Genomic DNA, 16,120 nt, shown 5'->3' on the forward strand with positions numbered 1-16,120 from the left:
CATCACCACCACCATCACCATCATCACCATCACCACCATCATCACCATCATCACCATCATCACCACCACCATCACCATCATCACCACCACCATCACCATCACCACCATCACCACCATCACCACCATCACCATCATCACCACCACCATCACCATCACCACCATCACCACCATCACCACCATCACCACCATCATCACCATCTGCACATAAAAATCACTGGGAGATCAGAGATCACGTTAAAGGCTTTGACATTATTGCTGGCAAAAGGCATTTTAAAAAGCTTTTTACTTTACATGCAAGTGCCCCAAATAATAGAAGTCAAAAAAATCCACCAAAAATGGGAATAAGTATGTTAATGAGAACCATGCACAATGACAAAAGAGAGATAAAATTATGAAGAATGGGCCGGGCGCCGTGGCTCACGCATGTAATCCCAGCACTTTGGGAGGCCGAGGCAGGTGGATCATGAGGTCAAGAGATTGAGACCATCCTGGTCAACATAGTGAAACCCCGACTCTACTAAAAATACAAAAATTAGCCAGGCATGGTGGCGTGTGCCTGTAGTCCCAGCTACTCGGGAGGCTAAGGCAGAAGAATCGCTTGAACCCAGGAGGCGGAGGTTGTGGTGAGCCGAGATTGCGCCATTGCACTCCAGCCTGGTGACAGAGCAAGACTCCATCTTAAAAGGAAACCCCCCACCCCCCAAAAAAAGAAAAAAAATTATGAAGAATGTTTTCGGTCAGTCGTATTCTTTTATCACAAAGGCTGGCCAAGAGATCCCCTTTTTATTCGTCATTGCTGTGGTGGTGAGAGAGGTTGGGTAGGGAAACAAAGATCAAGGTCTTCACTGGAAAAGACCCTTGCAGGCTGAGGCAGTAAAAGGCCAGTGAGAGGGGGCCGTTGTAGCTGGCCCTGCAGACACGGGTGACCTGGGGACTCCCCCACGGCAGACTCTCCCACGGCAGAAACCAGAGCAGTTCTGAAACCTAGTGGAAGAGCAGCAGAAGCTGAGGAAGTTTCGAACAAAATACGCTCAGTGAGTGGTGGGGTGCAAAGACCGGAGGTGGAGGAGGAGAGGGGAAACTGAGGCACAGGCCTGTCGCCTCTTGTCATATATTTCTGTGTGTTTCTTGCTTGGTTCACGTCTTATTTGGTTAATTAGGTTAATTATAAACATTGATCCTAAACAATCAGGGATGGAATTGCCGCATGTCAGTTTTGCTTTATTCCACCACAGTTATGAAGAGCCGCCCTCACGCTGAAGGGTCCCAGATGCTCGGAGACCCCGCCCCTTCACATTTCTGGTCTTGCCATCCTTGTCCCTCCCAAAGGGCAGAGCTGGAGAGGCCTCGTCCCATTTCCCATGCCTTCCTGAAAACACGAAGGCGGGACCTGCTGCTGTGGGCACCGGAACAGGGAGAGGCTGACATCACGGGACCTGTCGCCTGGGCTGGGGTCACGGCTCTGAAGGAGCAATAGGGTCGCAGCTTCCTCCTCTGCGGTCTGTGACTCGGCCCCGAGTGAAACCCCAACGGCTATGTGTATGTGTGTGGTGTATGGTGTGTGTATGTGCATGTGTGGTGTGTGTGTATGTGTGTGGTGTGTGATGTGTGTGGCACGGTGTGTGTGGTGTGTGTGGTACGGTGTGTGTGGTGTGGTGTGTGTAGTGTGACATATGGTGTGTGTGTGGTGTGGTGTGGTATGTGTAGTGTGTGTCTTGTGTGTGTGGCGTGTGAGGTGTCTGTTGTGTGTGTGTGTTTGTGTGTTGTGTGAGGTGTGTGTGTATGTGTGTAGCGTCTGGTGTGTGGTGTGTGTGGTGTGGCGTGTGCCATGTGTAAGTGTGTGGTGTGTATATGGTGCGTGTGTTGTGTGTGTTGTTTGTGTGTGGTGTGTGTGATGAGTGTGGTGTGAGTGTATGGTGTATGTGGTGTGTGTTGTGTGTGGTGTGGTGTGTTTGGTGAGTGTGGCATGTAGTGTGTGGTGTGTGTTGTTTGTGTTTTGTGGTGTGTGGGGGAATGTATGTGTGGTGTGTGTGTATGTGTGTGGTGTGTGATGTGTGTGGTTTGTGTGTGGTCTGTGTATGTGTGTGGTGTGTGATATGTGTGTTGTGTGTATGTGTGGTGTGTGTGTGGTGTGTGTATGGTATATGCGGTGTGTATGTGTGTGGTGTGTGTGTGGTATGTGGTATGTGTGGTGTGTGTGGCCATGTGTGTGTGTGGTGTGTGGTGTGTGTGGTATGTGTGATGTGTGGTGTGTATGACTGTGTGTATGTGTGTGGTGTATGTATATGTGTGTGATGTATGTATATGTGTGTGGTGTGTGTGGTGTATGTAGTGTGTGTGTGGATGTGGTATGTTTGGTGTGTGTGGCTCTCTGTATGTGTGGTGTGTGGTATGTGTGGCTGTGTGTATGTGTGTGGTATGTATGTGTGGTGTGTGATGCGTGTGGTATGCGTGATGTGTGGTGTGTATGTGCGTATGTGTGGGGTGTATGTATATGTGTGTGGTGTGTGTGGTGTATGTGGTGTGTGTGTGGATGTGGTGTGTTTGGTGTGTGTGGCTCTGTGTATGTGTGGTGTGTGGTGTGTGATGTGTATGTGTGTGGTTGTGTGGTGTGTAGTGTGTGGTGTGTGTGTGGTGTGTGGTATGTGTATCTGCATGCGTGAGATGTGAGGGAGGACTGTAAGAAGGCTCCTTGCCCTCGGGGTGGAGCCGCCTCTCTCTTCCGGCCACACTGCCTCATGCATTTGGGGATGCGTGGGTCCTTTTGCGGTTTGGTCAAACAAGCTGATATTGTTCTTTGATTGTCCTCTGGCTCATTGAGAGCCCAGAGGGGCAGTGTAATTAACATGGGAACCTCCAAGTCCAAGGGAGATAAATCTGCATTTCTGTCTTAGTGACCTGAGATGCCTGGGGTCTTCCGCCACAGCTGGGTGGGAAATGAAAGGATGAAGCTGCACGACTGAGGCAGATAGAAAGTGTCTTGACGGTGAAGTGCATGGAACGTGGGCCGTGGATGCTCCATGCTGATAAAATGGACTTCTGTGCCTCACGAAACTCGGACAGCATTATGGGATGGAAAGTTAACTAGAGTGGAGGACAGGAATGACAAGCCCGTGGCTCCATGGGTGGAGCCAGGCCCGGCTGGGCCAGGGCTTCCTGCACACCTGGACTGGAAGGTGCTCTGACAGAGCCTCACTGGGGGGGTAGAGGGGATCTGAGGACATGGGAGCCTGCAGTGCACATGCGTGGGGTGGATCCACTGCTGTCCAACCGCTCCTCCTGTGAAGGTCCCGGCCCCTCATGGCGCCAGCTCTGACACGGCCCCATGTGCAAGTCCTGGTAAGACCACGATCAGTGGGAGGGCCCCTCTCCTGCAGGACACGCCTTCCTCCCCACCTTGAGCGTCCATTCCTTCCATCTGGGGCTTGTCATTCCAGCCACGGCAGCCCCTCCATGGTGCAGTGCCAAACTCTGCTGTCTCCAAGCAGCCCCCTCCTGGACCTTGACCCTCAGATCACCTCCTTTCTCCTGCCCCTCACCTCCCCTGTGCTCGGTCTCCCAGCTGACCCAGCTGAAAGTCCATGGGCACGGCCACCCCCTCACTACACCCTCAAGTCTCCCTGTCCACCATACTTATAGCTCACCCCGCCCGTAGCTGCACCCCACTCTCTACCCACTCCGTCTATGCTGGAAGAGAGCCCCCAGCCTGGCCTACACATCCCCATTTAAACTCATGCTCAGGAACTGTGGGTGGGCTCTAGTGCTGCCCAGTGGTCACCCTGCATCTCCCAGCCCAGATCCTGGCACCCTCTCGCTGACAGCCCTTCATACCTTCAGCGCACCGCAAATTCCCATGGTCCCTGTCCCCACTTTCCACTGGTGACCTGACTTCCTAGGTCTCTGAGAAAGTCAAGGCAAGCTCTGTCCCCGACATTTGCCCACCTGCTGCCTCTGCGTCTGTGTGCTCTGCCCTCTTCCCATCACCATGGAGGTGACATGCCCTCTCATGTCACCTGTGCTCCTGGCCACAGCTAGTTCCTGCCTGGGGACTGAGATCTCATCCCTCTTCCCAGACAAAGAGGAGCAGGATGGGCTCCGGCTGAGGGCAGAGTCCAGACCTCTAGGACAGGCTGCCTCCCTCCGGGCAGGAACTTTCTTCTTCCTGCAGGTCGGAGCTGCAGAAGGGTCTGCCCAGGGCTTCCTGACACACATCAGCCCTTGAGGATGCTGGGCAGCTCCACTGGCCAAGTGCATTGCCCTGGGAAGGGTCACGCATTTCTGACTTAAAAGGAACCGTAGCAGTTCCCAGCTCTCAAGGTTTTCAAATGCCCCTTTCCAGGTTTATTTTTAAAGGCCTTGCTGACAGAGGCCAAAGAGAAACAGTGTGAGGACAGGCCCTGGCACTCGGCTGCACCAGCCCCTACTGGTCTGATGGTCCTGGCATTCCAGACACGCTCACGGACTCAGCGTGCCTGCCAACATCCTCGGAGGGCTGGCTCGTACCTGTCTGATGACTTTGGTGTGGGCATTCGTTGCCGTCATCCAGCTCCAGCTCCACTCCCTTCCCACTCCCCTTGGAGAATAGCCACGAGGTTAAGGGAGTAGGAGAGGCTCACCGAGGTTCTCACTGACCTTCCAGGATGAGCTTGGCCGTCTGCACACAGCGGAGGGCTGGGGAGGCGAACACAGAGCTGATTCTGATACCACTGTCCAGTAGCGCGTCCCCTGGAAAATAGTGAAAAAGGCAGAAAATGCCCCTTCATAATTCTAGCCTCTGACCGCAGATGAGCCATGTGCTCCCTGTGGGAGGCAGGGTCCTCAAAGGGCCCCAGGTTTCCAAGCTCTGGGGTACACACCCTGCATAGACCCCAAGCAGGAGCAGAACCTGTGACCAGGATGATTTGTTGCTCCTGGGACGGTTACATCCTATGGCAGAAGGGAGGGGATCCAAGGTGGGACTGATCAAGTTGGTGAGCCCATTAAAAGCCATGATTATCTCTAGTCAGTCATGGAAAAAAGTCAGAGGAGTGTGAAGTGACAAGGATTCAGCAAAACATTGCTGGCTGCAAAGATGGAGGGGGCTGCATGGCAAGGAATGTGGGCAGCCTCTAGGGCTGGGAGCAGCCCCTAGCTAACAGCCAGCAAGGAACATACCTCAGTCCTCTCACTGCAAGGAATCTGAATTTGGTCAACAGCAGTATGAGTCTGGAAGGAGACTTGAGCTTCCTGTGGAAACTCAGCCCAGCAGAGACCTTGACTTCAGGCTTTAAGATCCTGAGCAGAGAAGCAGTCCTGTGGGCCTGGGCTTCGAATCTGCGTCACTGTGAGCTCAGAAATGGGCTGCGGGTGGGGGCGGGCTTCACATCTGTGGTCATCAGAGAAAACTCAAGACCCACTGAGGCTCGTGGAAGGACAAGCCTGTACACCACCTCTCCCCCTGTAATATTGAAGCCCTGCTCTCAGAGAAATATTGGGGGAGTCCCTACAGCACAAAAATTGCACAGCCCCAAAGGTGGGGAGTGAAGTTTCAGTGGAGTCACTTATGGGTTGAACTGTGTCCCCTCCCCGGAAAAACATGTTAGAGTCTTCACCCCTGGTGCCTTAGAATGTGACTCATTTGGAAATAAGATTTTTACAGTGATAAGTTAAAACAAGAGTGGGCACCTCAATAAGTTACACTAGGGTGGGCTTTAATCCAGCATGACAGTGTACTTGTGAAAGGGGAAGTCTGTGCACAGATACACGCATAGAAGGGGAGAGGAAGACAGAAGAAGATGTCGCCTGCAAGCCAGGGACAGAGGCCTGAGAGCACCATCTCCTCCCAACTCAGCATCCTGGGACCGCACACTGGGAGGCTGGAATTAGCTGTCGGGCAGTGCAGTATTTTCGACAGTGCACTCAGCAGGTGCTGTAACTCAGACTTCTCACCCTGCCCAGAGCTGGTGGGTAAACGTTCTGAGCACACCTCTGGGTGGGGGCCCAGGAAAGCGGGCTGTGGGGGTCTCTACATTAACCATTGGTGTGACTTGCTTCTCTGGATTCCTCTTTCTGAATTTAGGAATGACTCAACGAACTCAATGGTCTCTTCTGTTTGAAAAACAGTCACGTAGGAGCAGAACCCGCAGACACAAAACAAAAGCCCAAAATGACAGATTTTGAAATAAAACCAGTGGAGGATGTGGTTTTCCATTTTTAAAGTGAGCTCCTTGGTGCATACAGTAGTTGTTGATTTTTCCTTCCCTCTCTCGTTCTTTTGAGGCCTTTCTTTCATTCCTCCCAACTTCCTGAATCGTCCCTTCCTAGATCAAACCTCTGCACTGCCACTTTCTTGCTGTGTGACATTGGGCAAGCCGTTTAACCTCTCTGTGCCCCAGCCTCCCCAGCAGAGTGGGGACAAAGCTAATGCTGTGTCAAAGAGCAGGCAGCGAGGGTTCAGGCTGGTTGCCTGTTAGCCATAATCATTGCTGCTGTTATTGTTACCCTTCCTACTGACAGCCTTCAAACATACCTGCAATTCTGGACTGGAAAATGCCACACGATGATAATGGGGGATCATTTTCGAAGTCTTTGATCCCATGACTCCGTTTGGGCAGACTGCAAGGGAAGTTCAGGTCTGGCCTGTAGTATTTCCCTGAAGTAGAAATAAGCATCAGATGCTCAGTTTCATCAAGTTAGTGCAGATTCGTTCCACAAAATTCCTGAGACCAAGACCCACTCTAATGTCAAGGTTATTGAAATTATTGTCAGCTCTGTTTTTTCCGAAGGTGCTCTGCAACATGGTTTCAAATTGAGAAGAAAGTGCTGCTTGGCTGTGCACATAACATTTTCTCAAATGCAGAAAACTTAGGTTTCAGCCCCAAGAACCATGCAACCCTCTTTGTGCTCCCAAAACCCCCCATGAAGGTTCACTCTTGGCCACGCACAGTGGCTCATACCTGCAATCCCAGCACTTTGGGAGGCCGAGGCAGGTGGATCACCTGAGGTCGGGAGTTTGAGACCAGCCTGACCAACACGTTTCTTCCAATATGGAGAAACCCCATCTCTACTAAAAATACAAAATTAGCCGGAGGTGGTGGCACATGCATGTAATCTTGGGAAGCCGAGGCAGGAGAATCGCTTGAACTCAGGAGGCGGAGGTTTTGGTGAGCTGAGATCTCACCACTGCACTCCAGCCTGGGCAACAAGAGCCAAACTGCCTCAAAAAAAAAAAAAGATTTACTCTTATATTTTTCTGATAAAGAATGTGATAAAGTGTCTCCGTGGCTGATTTAGCGTAACTTGCTAAGAATCTGAAGTTGGCATCAATGATCCATGCCCCTAGCTTTAAACATATTCTTCTTGCTCAGGGGACACAGTGCTCTAGCTGGAGATGCCCTGCGTTGTGCATTCTTTCGTCAGTTGCTTGAAGCCAGGCTGGAAGCCAGGTGGGCTCACTGGGGCTCTCTCCCACCAGAGGCTGTCTGGTGCCAGGGTTCACTGGGAGTTTGACCTTGAGTTCTAAGATCTGACGGTCTGGTGGCAAATCCTGGCGCCACCATCTCTCCTCACTGTGTGACTTTATTTCTCTTACCAGTAAAAAACAGGGAAAGGGTAGAGATTGCAAGGAGCCAGTGAGGTATAGCCCAGCATCTGACTCAGAGTGAGTGGCCAATGAGTGGGGGTGCTGGTCTCATGTCAGAATGACTGATTATCCTCACGCAGGATATCAGGACACACCGCGCCCTCCAGTGCACTCTGGTTTGCCTTCACATCTTCCAGAGGGGCCCCAAACCTCCTGGCTACTGGTAGGTTCCAGTAGCCGCACTGACCTTCCTGAGACCTGCTCTGCTATATCTGGCAGGCCATGTCCTTTGTACCCCAGAAAATACCAGTCCACTTCATCCTGGCCCACAGCCTTGCACAAACCCAGTGAGGGGCGGTGGGAGGCAGCAGGGGTCAGTAGGGGGCAGTGGCCATTTTTCATGCCAGTTTTTTAGGTTCTATGTAGGAGCTTCCTGAAGACTCCCTCCCTGGGATTTCCGTGGGCAGAGACTCATTGGAACCCTGTGTTTCAGAGGCGTTTATTCAATGCCAGTGTTAGCTGTTGGGAAAGGTAGTTTTAAAATCTTTTTTTTCGGGGAGAAAGTCCATCAATTTTATTGTATTCTCAAAGGCATCTGTGATCCCCCAAAATGTCAAGACATTCCATTTAGGTATTTTGCTTGTCATTGACACTTCTGTGATCACTCTGGGGCAGAGGGCAGAGCTCAGGAGAGGACGAGGATGTAGGGCAAGGTCAGGTCTCAATGGGAGCAGAGTCTGTGTGGAATATGGGGTGAGGTGAGGGGCCCTGTGAGGGTGTGGGTGCCTGGGCCAAAAGTGAGCTGTAGGGAGAGGCTGGTAGGGCACCCCCAAATCTCTCTTGTGTCCCCTGAGGTTGGTCACCTTGGGGGAGAATGTGGCTATGCCTCATTGTGATTTATTAAACCCTGCAATATACAGAATTCAGACAAACTAGATGCCATTCTTCACTTTATCGAGGGCCTCTCTACCTTGGGAAAAGATCCACCAGGAGTTTCCTTTCAGCTGGGGATTTTCAGTGCCTTTAAAATATTTTCCCTTATAAGTGACTTGATCTTTTGTTCAGATGACCAGGTATATTTTCTTTTTCTAGGAAGTCCAATAACTATTTTTGGTGTTGATTTTTTTGTATTGATTCTCCTCACCATGGACATGGTGTGTCAGTTCAATCTATAGCTTCAATAATTGTTTTATTGCAAGAAAGTTTCTTATATGTTTGTTGATGCATCCTGATAGCCACCTATTGTCTTGTTGTTTCTTCCTTAAGCTCTTGTATCTTTACTTGATCTTGTTTTATAGAGGTGACCATGTTATTAGCTTTGTGAGTTATTGGAAATATGTTTGATCATGATGTTATCTACTCAGAATCTTTTCTGGTGTATGATTGTTATCTGCCAATGGTTTTCCCTACTCAGCTCCCACTTTCTTGGGTCTGCTGGACTCCTGGAGGGGGATCTCAAAAGGGTTTGGCTAACCTAGCAACTGTGAATGGATTTTGTCACTATGTTCAATGCTTTAATTTATGTAATGGGTTATGGCTTAGAAATTGTGACACTACAGGCTTCCTATTAGGAAGCGATGAGCATTGACATGGACATTGATCATCAGTACAGAGGTTGGCTTGCGGGTATGTGTATTTATAAGCTCTGTTCTTACTTCTTTGCATTCAGTGGAACAAAACTGGGGTGCACAAGAGGGATGTTTAAGAATATGCCCATCTGTTAAGCAGCATAGCCAAAAATTATAGCAGTTAAGATTAGGTTGCAGAGGTTCAGAGACGAGACTGGAGGTACAGAGTGTGCCTGCATTGGTGGGGTTCAGAGACTACAGGTCGGGGTGCATTCACTAACCAAATACCATATATGTGCTGCTGGGATGAAAAGACCAGCCAAGCATTCACACTAGCGGATCTGCTTCCTATTGAGAGCCATTCTTCCATCATCTACAAGTAGTTAGTTGAGGTAAGAGTTTTTTTTTTTTTTTTTTTTTTTTGAGATGGAGTCTCGCACCGTTGCCCAGGCTGGAGTGCAATGGTGTGATCTTGGCCTACGGCAACCTCCACCTCCCAGTGATTCTCCTGCCTCAGCCTCCCAAGTAGCTGGGGTTACAGGTGCACACCACCACATCCGGCTAGTTTTTTGTATTTTTAGTAGAGACGGGGTTTCACTATGTTGGCCAGACTAGTCTTGAACTCCTGACCTTGCCCTTTGCCTCTTCTCAGCCTTCCAAAGTGCTGGGATTACAGGCATGAGCCATTGCACCTGGCCGAGGTAAGATTCTTTTTTTTTTTTTTTTTTTTGAGACGGAGTCTCTGTTGCCAGGCTGGAGTGCAGTGGCGTGATCTTGGCTCACTGCAACCTCTGCATCCTGGGTTCAAGTGATTCTCCTGCCTCAGCCTCCCGGGTAGCTGGGATTATAGGCATGCACGACCACACCCAGCTAATTTTTGTATTTTTAGTAGAGACGGGGTTTTGCCACGTTGGCCAGGATGGTGTTGATCTCCTGACTTCTTGATCCTCCCACCTGGGTCTTCCAAAGTGCTGGGATTATGGATGTGAGCCACTGTGCCTGGCCTGAGGTAAGATTCTTACAGACAACACACACACTCAAATGCATGCATGGAACACCCCCAGAGGAAGATGTAGCAGGCACGTTTTCCACATATACACAAGGTCATTCCACAATACACACAAGGTCATTATACGCAATATACACAAAGTCATTCCACATATACACAAGGTAAGTATACACAATATATGCAAGGTCATTCCACAGACAACACACACACTCAAATGCGTGCATGGAACACCCCCAGAGGAAGATGCAGCAGGCATGTTTTCCACATATACACAAGGTCATTCCACAATATACACAAGGTCAATATACACAATATATACAAGGTCATTATACACAATATACACAAGGTCATTTCACATATACACAAGGTCATTCCACAATATACACAAGGTCATTATACACAATATATGCAAGGTCATTCCACAGACAACACACACACACTCAAATGCATACATGGAACACCCCCGGAGGAAGATGCAGCAGGCATGTTTTCCACATATACACAAGGTCATTCCACAGAAGGTGTCTCAGGGGATTTGGTGCCACGTAAGGACGTTCAGTCTCATTTGTCAGATCCACAGTGTTTTGTCCACAGACCCGCCCGAGTGTGACCTACCGTCGGGAGTGGAGCATTGCTGTAGCCATGACTTCCCGAAGATCTGATCCACCCTCTCCCCGTGGCGAACCACCAGCACGCTCTTCCTTGCAACTGTGGCCTGGGTGGTGGGGCAGGAAGCAAGGCACATGCAGTTTAACATCCAACTCGGCAGACTTGCGCCAACGGCAGCTCTCCTGGTCACCCAGCAGCTGGGAGGGAATCTCCTCCTTCAATAGCTCAGCCCATTTTGCCAAAATCAAGAAAATGAAACAGGACATGAAATTGGCAATCTCTTCAATTTCTTCCAGCATTTTATTTTCTGGGCATTCTAACATCAAGGAAATGAAAAGAGACAGGATTGGCCCCTACCATGGCACATCTGTTTCTCTACTTTTCTGTCTTTTCTAAGTCCTTATCCTTCCCATAGAGACTTCTTAGGACATTACCCCTATTGACATTATAATATGCACCATTATAATATAGATTATCTGTCTATATATCTAGCCTCCTCTCTCGTTGGCACACTTCTTCTGAGGAGCCCTCCAGGACTACCCTGGTGTTGGCACGTTAAGGGGCAGGACTTTTATGGCTCCCAGGTGTGAATTCTGCTTCTGAGCACCAAGGGGAGAAGCCCTCATCCATCCCCTTGCTGTTCTTCCATAGCTGGTCATTCTCTGCTTGGCTAAGCGCTAGAGGAAAACAGTACTTTATACTTTCCTTACATCTTCTTGGCATGAGAGTGGCCTTGGCCATGGGCAGCAGCTTCACGCCAGGGAGAGCAGCTCTCTGGCACCTTCCTCTCTGGACTTAGGCAGCCCAGGATGGTCTTGTAGCCTTGCAGTCACAGGCCTCATGCCCCCCTGTTTCTGGAGAGCCTGTGCTTTGGGGAAGTAGCTCAAGGGTCATGCTTAGAGCAGCGACACTGGCTACTCTTTGGGAGGGGTCTCCTCTGTGTGGGATGTGTTCGGGGGCTCTGTCCTCAGGGGGCTGGGCCACCATTCTCCCCATGCTGTTCAGGGCTGAGTGGAGGGGCTGGCCTTGAGGGGAACCCACTGTAAATGAAATGGAGTGAGTGAAAGAGAGCCAAGGATGGCCCCTGGGACCAGAGAGCAGAGTGCTGAGGGCTGAGCCAGCTGGAGGCCACCAGGACAGCTGTGTGGAGCTTAAGCCCTGTGCCAGGACCCTGGAGGGAGACACCAGGCTCAGCAGCTTCCCTGGAGGGCACTATTGTGCCAGCTGTCATCAGTCCTGCACCTACACCCCCAGTCCCAGAATCAGGCCCAGGCTTTCCAGGGGTTCCATTTCAGAGAAAGGGGGTCCCCTGCAGCAACACAGTTCCAGTGGTGCTGCCCTCTAGCACCCGGGACCCGAGCCTCAGCCTCCCTGTAACACAGCTGTAGGAGGGAGTATGTCACATGCTGGACATGAAGCTGCAGTCCACAGGGTACCTGTGTCCAGGATCCCAGGGTCCCTGCTTTAGGGAGTGGCCAAGGGATGAACATGGAAAGATGAGTTATCAACAGAGAGGGTGGGGGCAGAGCGAGCAGAGCCGGCCACGGGATGTGGGCTGCGGGGCTTCCTGGGGACCAAGTCCTGCCTGGAGCCAAGGCGACCAGGGATGGACAGGGTGGGGAGGACCGCTGGGCAGGAGGCAGTTCAGGCAGGTGCAGTCCCTGCCCTGCTCCCTCTTGGCCACACAGCTCTCTCTGGGCTAAAATGAGAGGGCGACTTGTGTGTGTTTTGCCACTGAGCAGGGTAAGGAAGAGAGGTGAGGAGAGGTGAGCCTTGTCAGCACAAACCCTCATGCACCAGCCCCAGCATCGCCCTGATTCCCCCAAAATCCTAGAGAGGAAAATGCAAATGCCTTTAACATGCAAACACCCCCCGGAAGAAAGGACTCATTTTCCACCTGGCCAGTGCTGCTGATCACTCCTATCTGGACTCGCTTCTGTGACCAGCAATCCGGTCTCAAGGGTCTGCACTAACTGGCCAGTCACCCTGGAAAGAGTGGTCCCCAGTGCTGTCCCTGCACCTTGGGAAGTGATTGGACACTACTGGGAAGGAAGGGATGCCAGGAAGTAGGGTGGGGCCAATTTCACCTGCCTTGGAAGCATTCTTGGGTCAGCACCACGGGCAGCTCCTGCCAGACGCTGTGGGTCCCCTGCACAGTCCACACTGGCCTGGGCAATGCAGAATTTCCAGCTGCTGAAATGCATTGGGACGAGACAGTTCTCCATGGTCCTGACTACATTTGGTAGGTGCATAAACCATGGGATTGGTGAGCTGATGAGAACGTTTGCAATCTCCACGCAAACGCTTTCTCAGGGTCACGGAGCTAAGTCTTCAAAATGAACATGTGGTAAGGCCAAGTGAATAGTATTGGTGTCCCTTATTGGAGAACTTCAGATGTTTGCTTCAGGATAGAAACATCCGTCTCCTGGGGAAGACCTCCAGGGGAAGGCTTGTCTTGCTGTCTTGCAGTTGTGAAGTATGGTTATGCGGGGGTTGCCTACACTGACACCAAGAGGCAGCACCCACCACTCCATCCCAGAACGAATGTTAAAATATCTTAGCCCATTCCCCTGTAGAGAGCTGATATGCAAGTAGTTGCAAAGCACGCATGTGCTTGGAACCTCATTCTGCCTAGTAACAAAGTCCGTGCATCGGGCTGAAGTTTTGGATTTGGAGCGTTTTCTTCCTGGATAAGCTCAGAGCATTTTAAACACTCTCCTGTGCTTAAAATGTGGAGCTTTGCCACAGGAATATGGTGATAAAGCAAAAGAAAGATCTGTGGGGAGTGGAATGGGCTGACCCCTGGAATCTGTGGAATGAGACGGGGCAGCAGCAATTCTCTAGACAGAAGGTGCCGCATTGGTGTCCTGGGGCTGCCATACTGGCTGGGTGGTGCAAAACAGCAGACATTTATTCTCTCATGGCTTTGGAAGCTGGAAGTCCAAAGCCAAGGTGTTGGCAGGGCTGTGCTCCCTCTGAGGTTCTAGGGGAGAATTTATTGCTTGCCTCTTCCGGTTCCTGGTGGCCCCACGCATTCCTTGGCTTGTGGCTGCATTGCTCCAGTTTTTGCCTGTGTGTCCGCACGGCCTCTTCTGCTGCTGTATCAAATCCCCTCTGCTCTTCTCTCATCAGGACACTCATGATGGGGTTTAGGGCCCTCCTGGATAGCCAACGATAATCTTCCCATTTTATGATCCTCAACTCAATCCCATCTGCAGAGACCCTCTTTCCTACTAAGGTCACATACACAGGTTCCAGGGCTTAGGACATCATCTCTGGGGCCATGATCCTGCCTCCCACAGGTGCGTTTTACCAGACCTGTTGCCAGTTTTCTTTTCTTACTACAGGGAAGGGGTGAAATTCCTCTAGAGAAGACCACACGAGGGGGTCCAGTTCACAGGCAGATGTATGTTCTGTCTTCAGCCATTGAAAACACAGTTTAGACACAGGTTGAGTTACGAGCGGAGGCTTCTATCCCAGGTTCTTCCCATTTGCAATCTGGAAAGCAGGGCACAGCCCTGGGGAGTCTCCCAAGTCTGGGCCTTTCACACATGGTGAACGCTGATCGCCCTTTCACACAGACCCAGCTTCGGAGACACATTCTTAATTTCTCAAGAAAAGGCCTCCTCAGCCAGCCACCAAGGCAGCAAAGACCTGCCAGGGCTGCTTAGCTTTGGGCTGATTTGCATCAGCTGCCAGGAGGCGCAAATGGTGGAAATGGTGACAGGGACACTGCTTCAGCAGCAGAATTTTGCTCTCTCACTGTCCTGGAGGCTGGAGGTCAGAGATGATGGCATTGCCAGGCCTGGTTCCTTTAGAGGCCTCTCTCCAGGACCTGCAGGCGGTGTCTCCTCCCTGTCCTCACAGGGCCATTCCTCTCTGTGTGCCTGTGTCCTCATCCCCTCTTCCTATAAGGGCAGCAGGCAGAATGGATCAGACTGCCCCAGCCCTATTGCCTCATTTCACCTCAAATACGTCTTTCAAGGCCTCACCTATAGATACAGTCACATTCAGTGGGACTGGGGGTTAGGACTTCGAGATAGGAATTTTGGAGACACACAATTCAATCCGTAACAGGGAGTGAGCGTTGATCCTAAGATCCTAAGCCAGTGATGAGTCCCGGTAGGGCCTTCCTTTGGTCATTCTGGAGATTTGTGGACCAGGCCCCAAGCTGGGCCCCGGGGACTAGAGAATGAGCCGGGCTACTGTGGCCCACCCCCTGGGCACAACAGTCTCTCCTCACTAGGGGCCTGGCCGTGGTGGGCACTGGATGCCCTATTTCATGTAATCCTCCCCACAATCTGATGGGAGGGTGTTAGGACAATCTTCCTAGCCTCCATGAGCCCCAGTTTTCGGATCTGTAAAATGGGTAAGGGGCAGGAATACTGCCTCCTGTGTTGATTGGGGGTAGCAGGGGTGACAGATCCTGAAATAACATGTGTGGCACATGGCAGAGCACAGGAGGACAAATTTGGGAACAGTAAGGACAGGGAGGCATTTCCACTACTGTGGCAACTGGACCAGGGCCAGCAGCAGGTGCAGTCCCTTCTCAGGGGCTCTTCTGTAAGGAGGGCGACACTTCAGATCACCGGACAGGGGTCAGGGATGCCATGCCACTTGTTTGCCTTCAGGGAGGGGCTGCCTGCTCCTCGGTGTCCTTGCCTGGCAGCCTGCTCTCCTGGATGTGCCCTGTGAGGGTGGCCGGCTCAGGGTGCCCTGCTGTGCCCTGACCCCTGGCCTGAGGCTGCTGAACCCCCAGGTTATGAAGAATTTTACCTCAAAACATGAGGGGCCAAGGCACTGGAGGAGGTGACGTCTTGGGGGCCACTTGGCTCATGAATGAGGGAATGGGGTGAGAACTCGGGATTCCAGGTGGGGCTGTGTCCTTGCCTCCTCCTTGCCCTGGTGCCATGCCCCGGTGCCATGACTGAAGCCCCCTTGAGGAGCTTGAAGGTGGGACACTCTCCCATGGAGAGGGTGGCTCCCTGTCTGCCCAGAGCAGATGGACCAGGGCAGGACCCCCTGGCACCTCAGCACTGGTGGGAGGCCCCCTTGTGGACCCATGCCTGGATCTGTGCGCTAGGCCAGCAGGGGGGATGTGTCTGTGGAACAGAAGCTATTCCCACGAAGCTTCGTACACCATGAAGTTAATACAGAGTGTGGTTTTGCTTAGTTTACTTAAAAGAAAAGAGGGAACGTTCTATTACCTGCAAGGCCTGTATGCTACTGAGACTCCTGGCTGTTTGTGAAAGAAACTCCCCACTGCGTCTGCTGCTGGCTTCCCCGTCCTTTCTGGAGTTCAGGTCCGCAGCTAGACTGAAGGTGTACGTCCTGCAGGGGAAGGAAAGCACGGCTTGAGCAGAGGGGAGACTG

At 51.5% G+C, this 16,120-nt stretch overlaps 1 protein-coding gene across 4 annotated transcripts in view; it reads right to left on the reverse strand.

Moving 5' to 3' along the window:
- The window catches only part of UBASH3A (ubiquitin associated and SH3 domain containing A), a 46,738-nt gene that overhangs the window by 6,940 nt on the left and 23,678 nt on the right, over positions 1–16,120 (reverse strand). For all 4 annotated transcript variants that reach the window (XM_032276796.1, XM_032276793.1, XM_032276795.1 and 1 more), the window contains 4 exons: positions 15,955–16,078; positions 10,754–10,853; positions 6,509–6,631; positions 4,633–4,725 (listed from right to left, as the gene is read on the reverse strand). In XM_032276796.1, the coding sequence (XP_032132687.1) occupies positions 4,633–4,725; positions 6,509–6,631; positions 10,754–10,853; positions 15,955–16,078 (440 nt within the window). The remainder of the gene's footprint in view (positions 1–4,632; positions 4,726–6,508; positions 6,632–10,753; positions 10,854–15,954; positions 16,079–16,120) is intronic.

This window comes from Sapajus apella, unplaced genomic scaffold (assembly GCF_009761245.1).
Source record: "Sapajus apella isolate SASKATOON/1434 unplaced genomic scaffold, GSC_monkey_1.0 scaffold8, whole genome shotgun sequence".
Taxonomy (NCBI): Eukaryota; Metazoa; Chordata; class Mammalia; order Primates; family Cebidae; genus Sapajus; species Sapajus apella.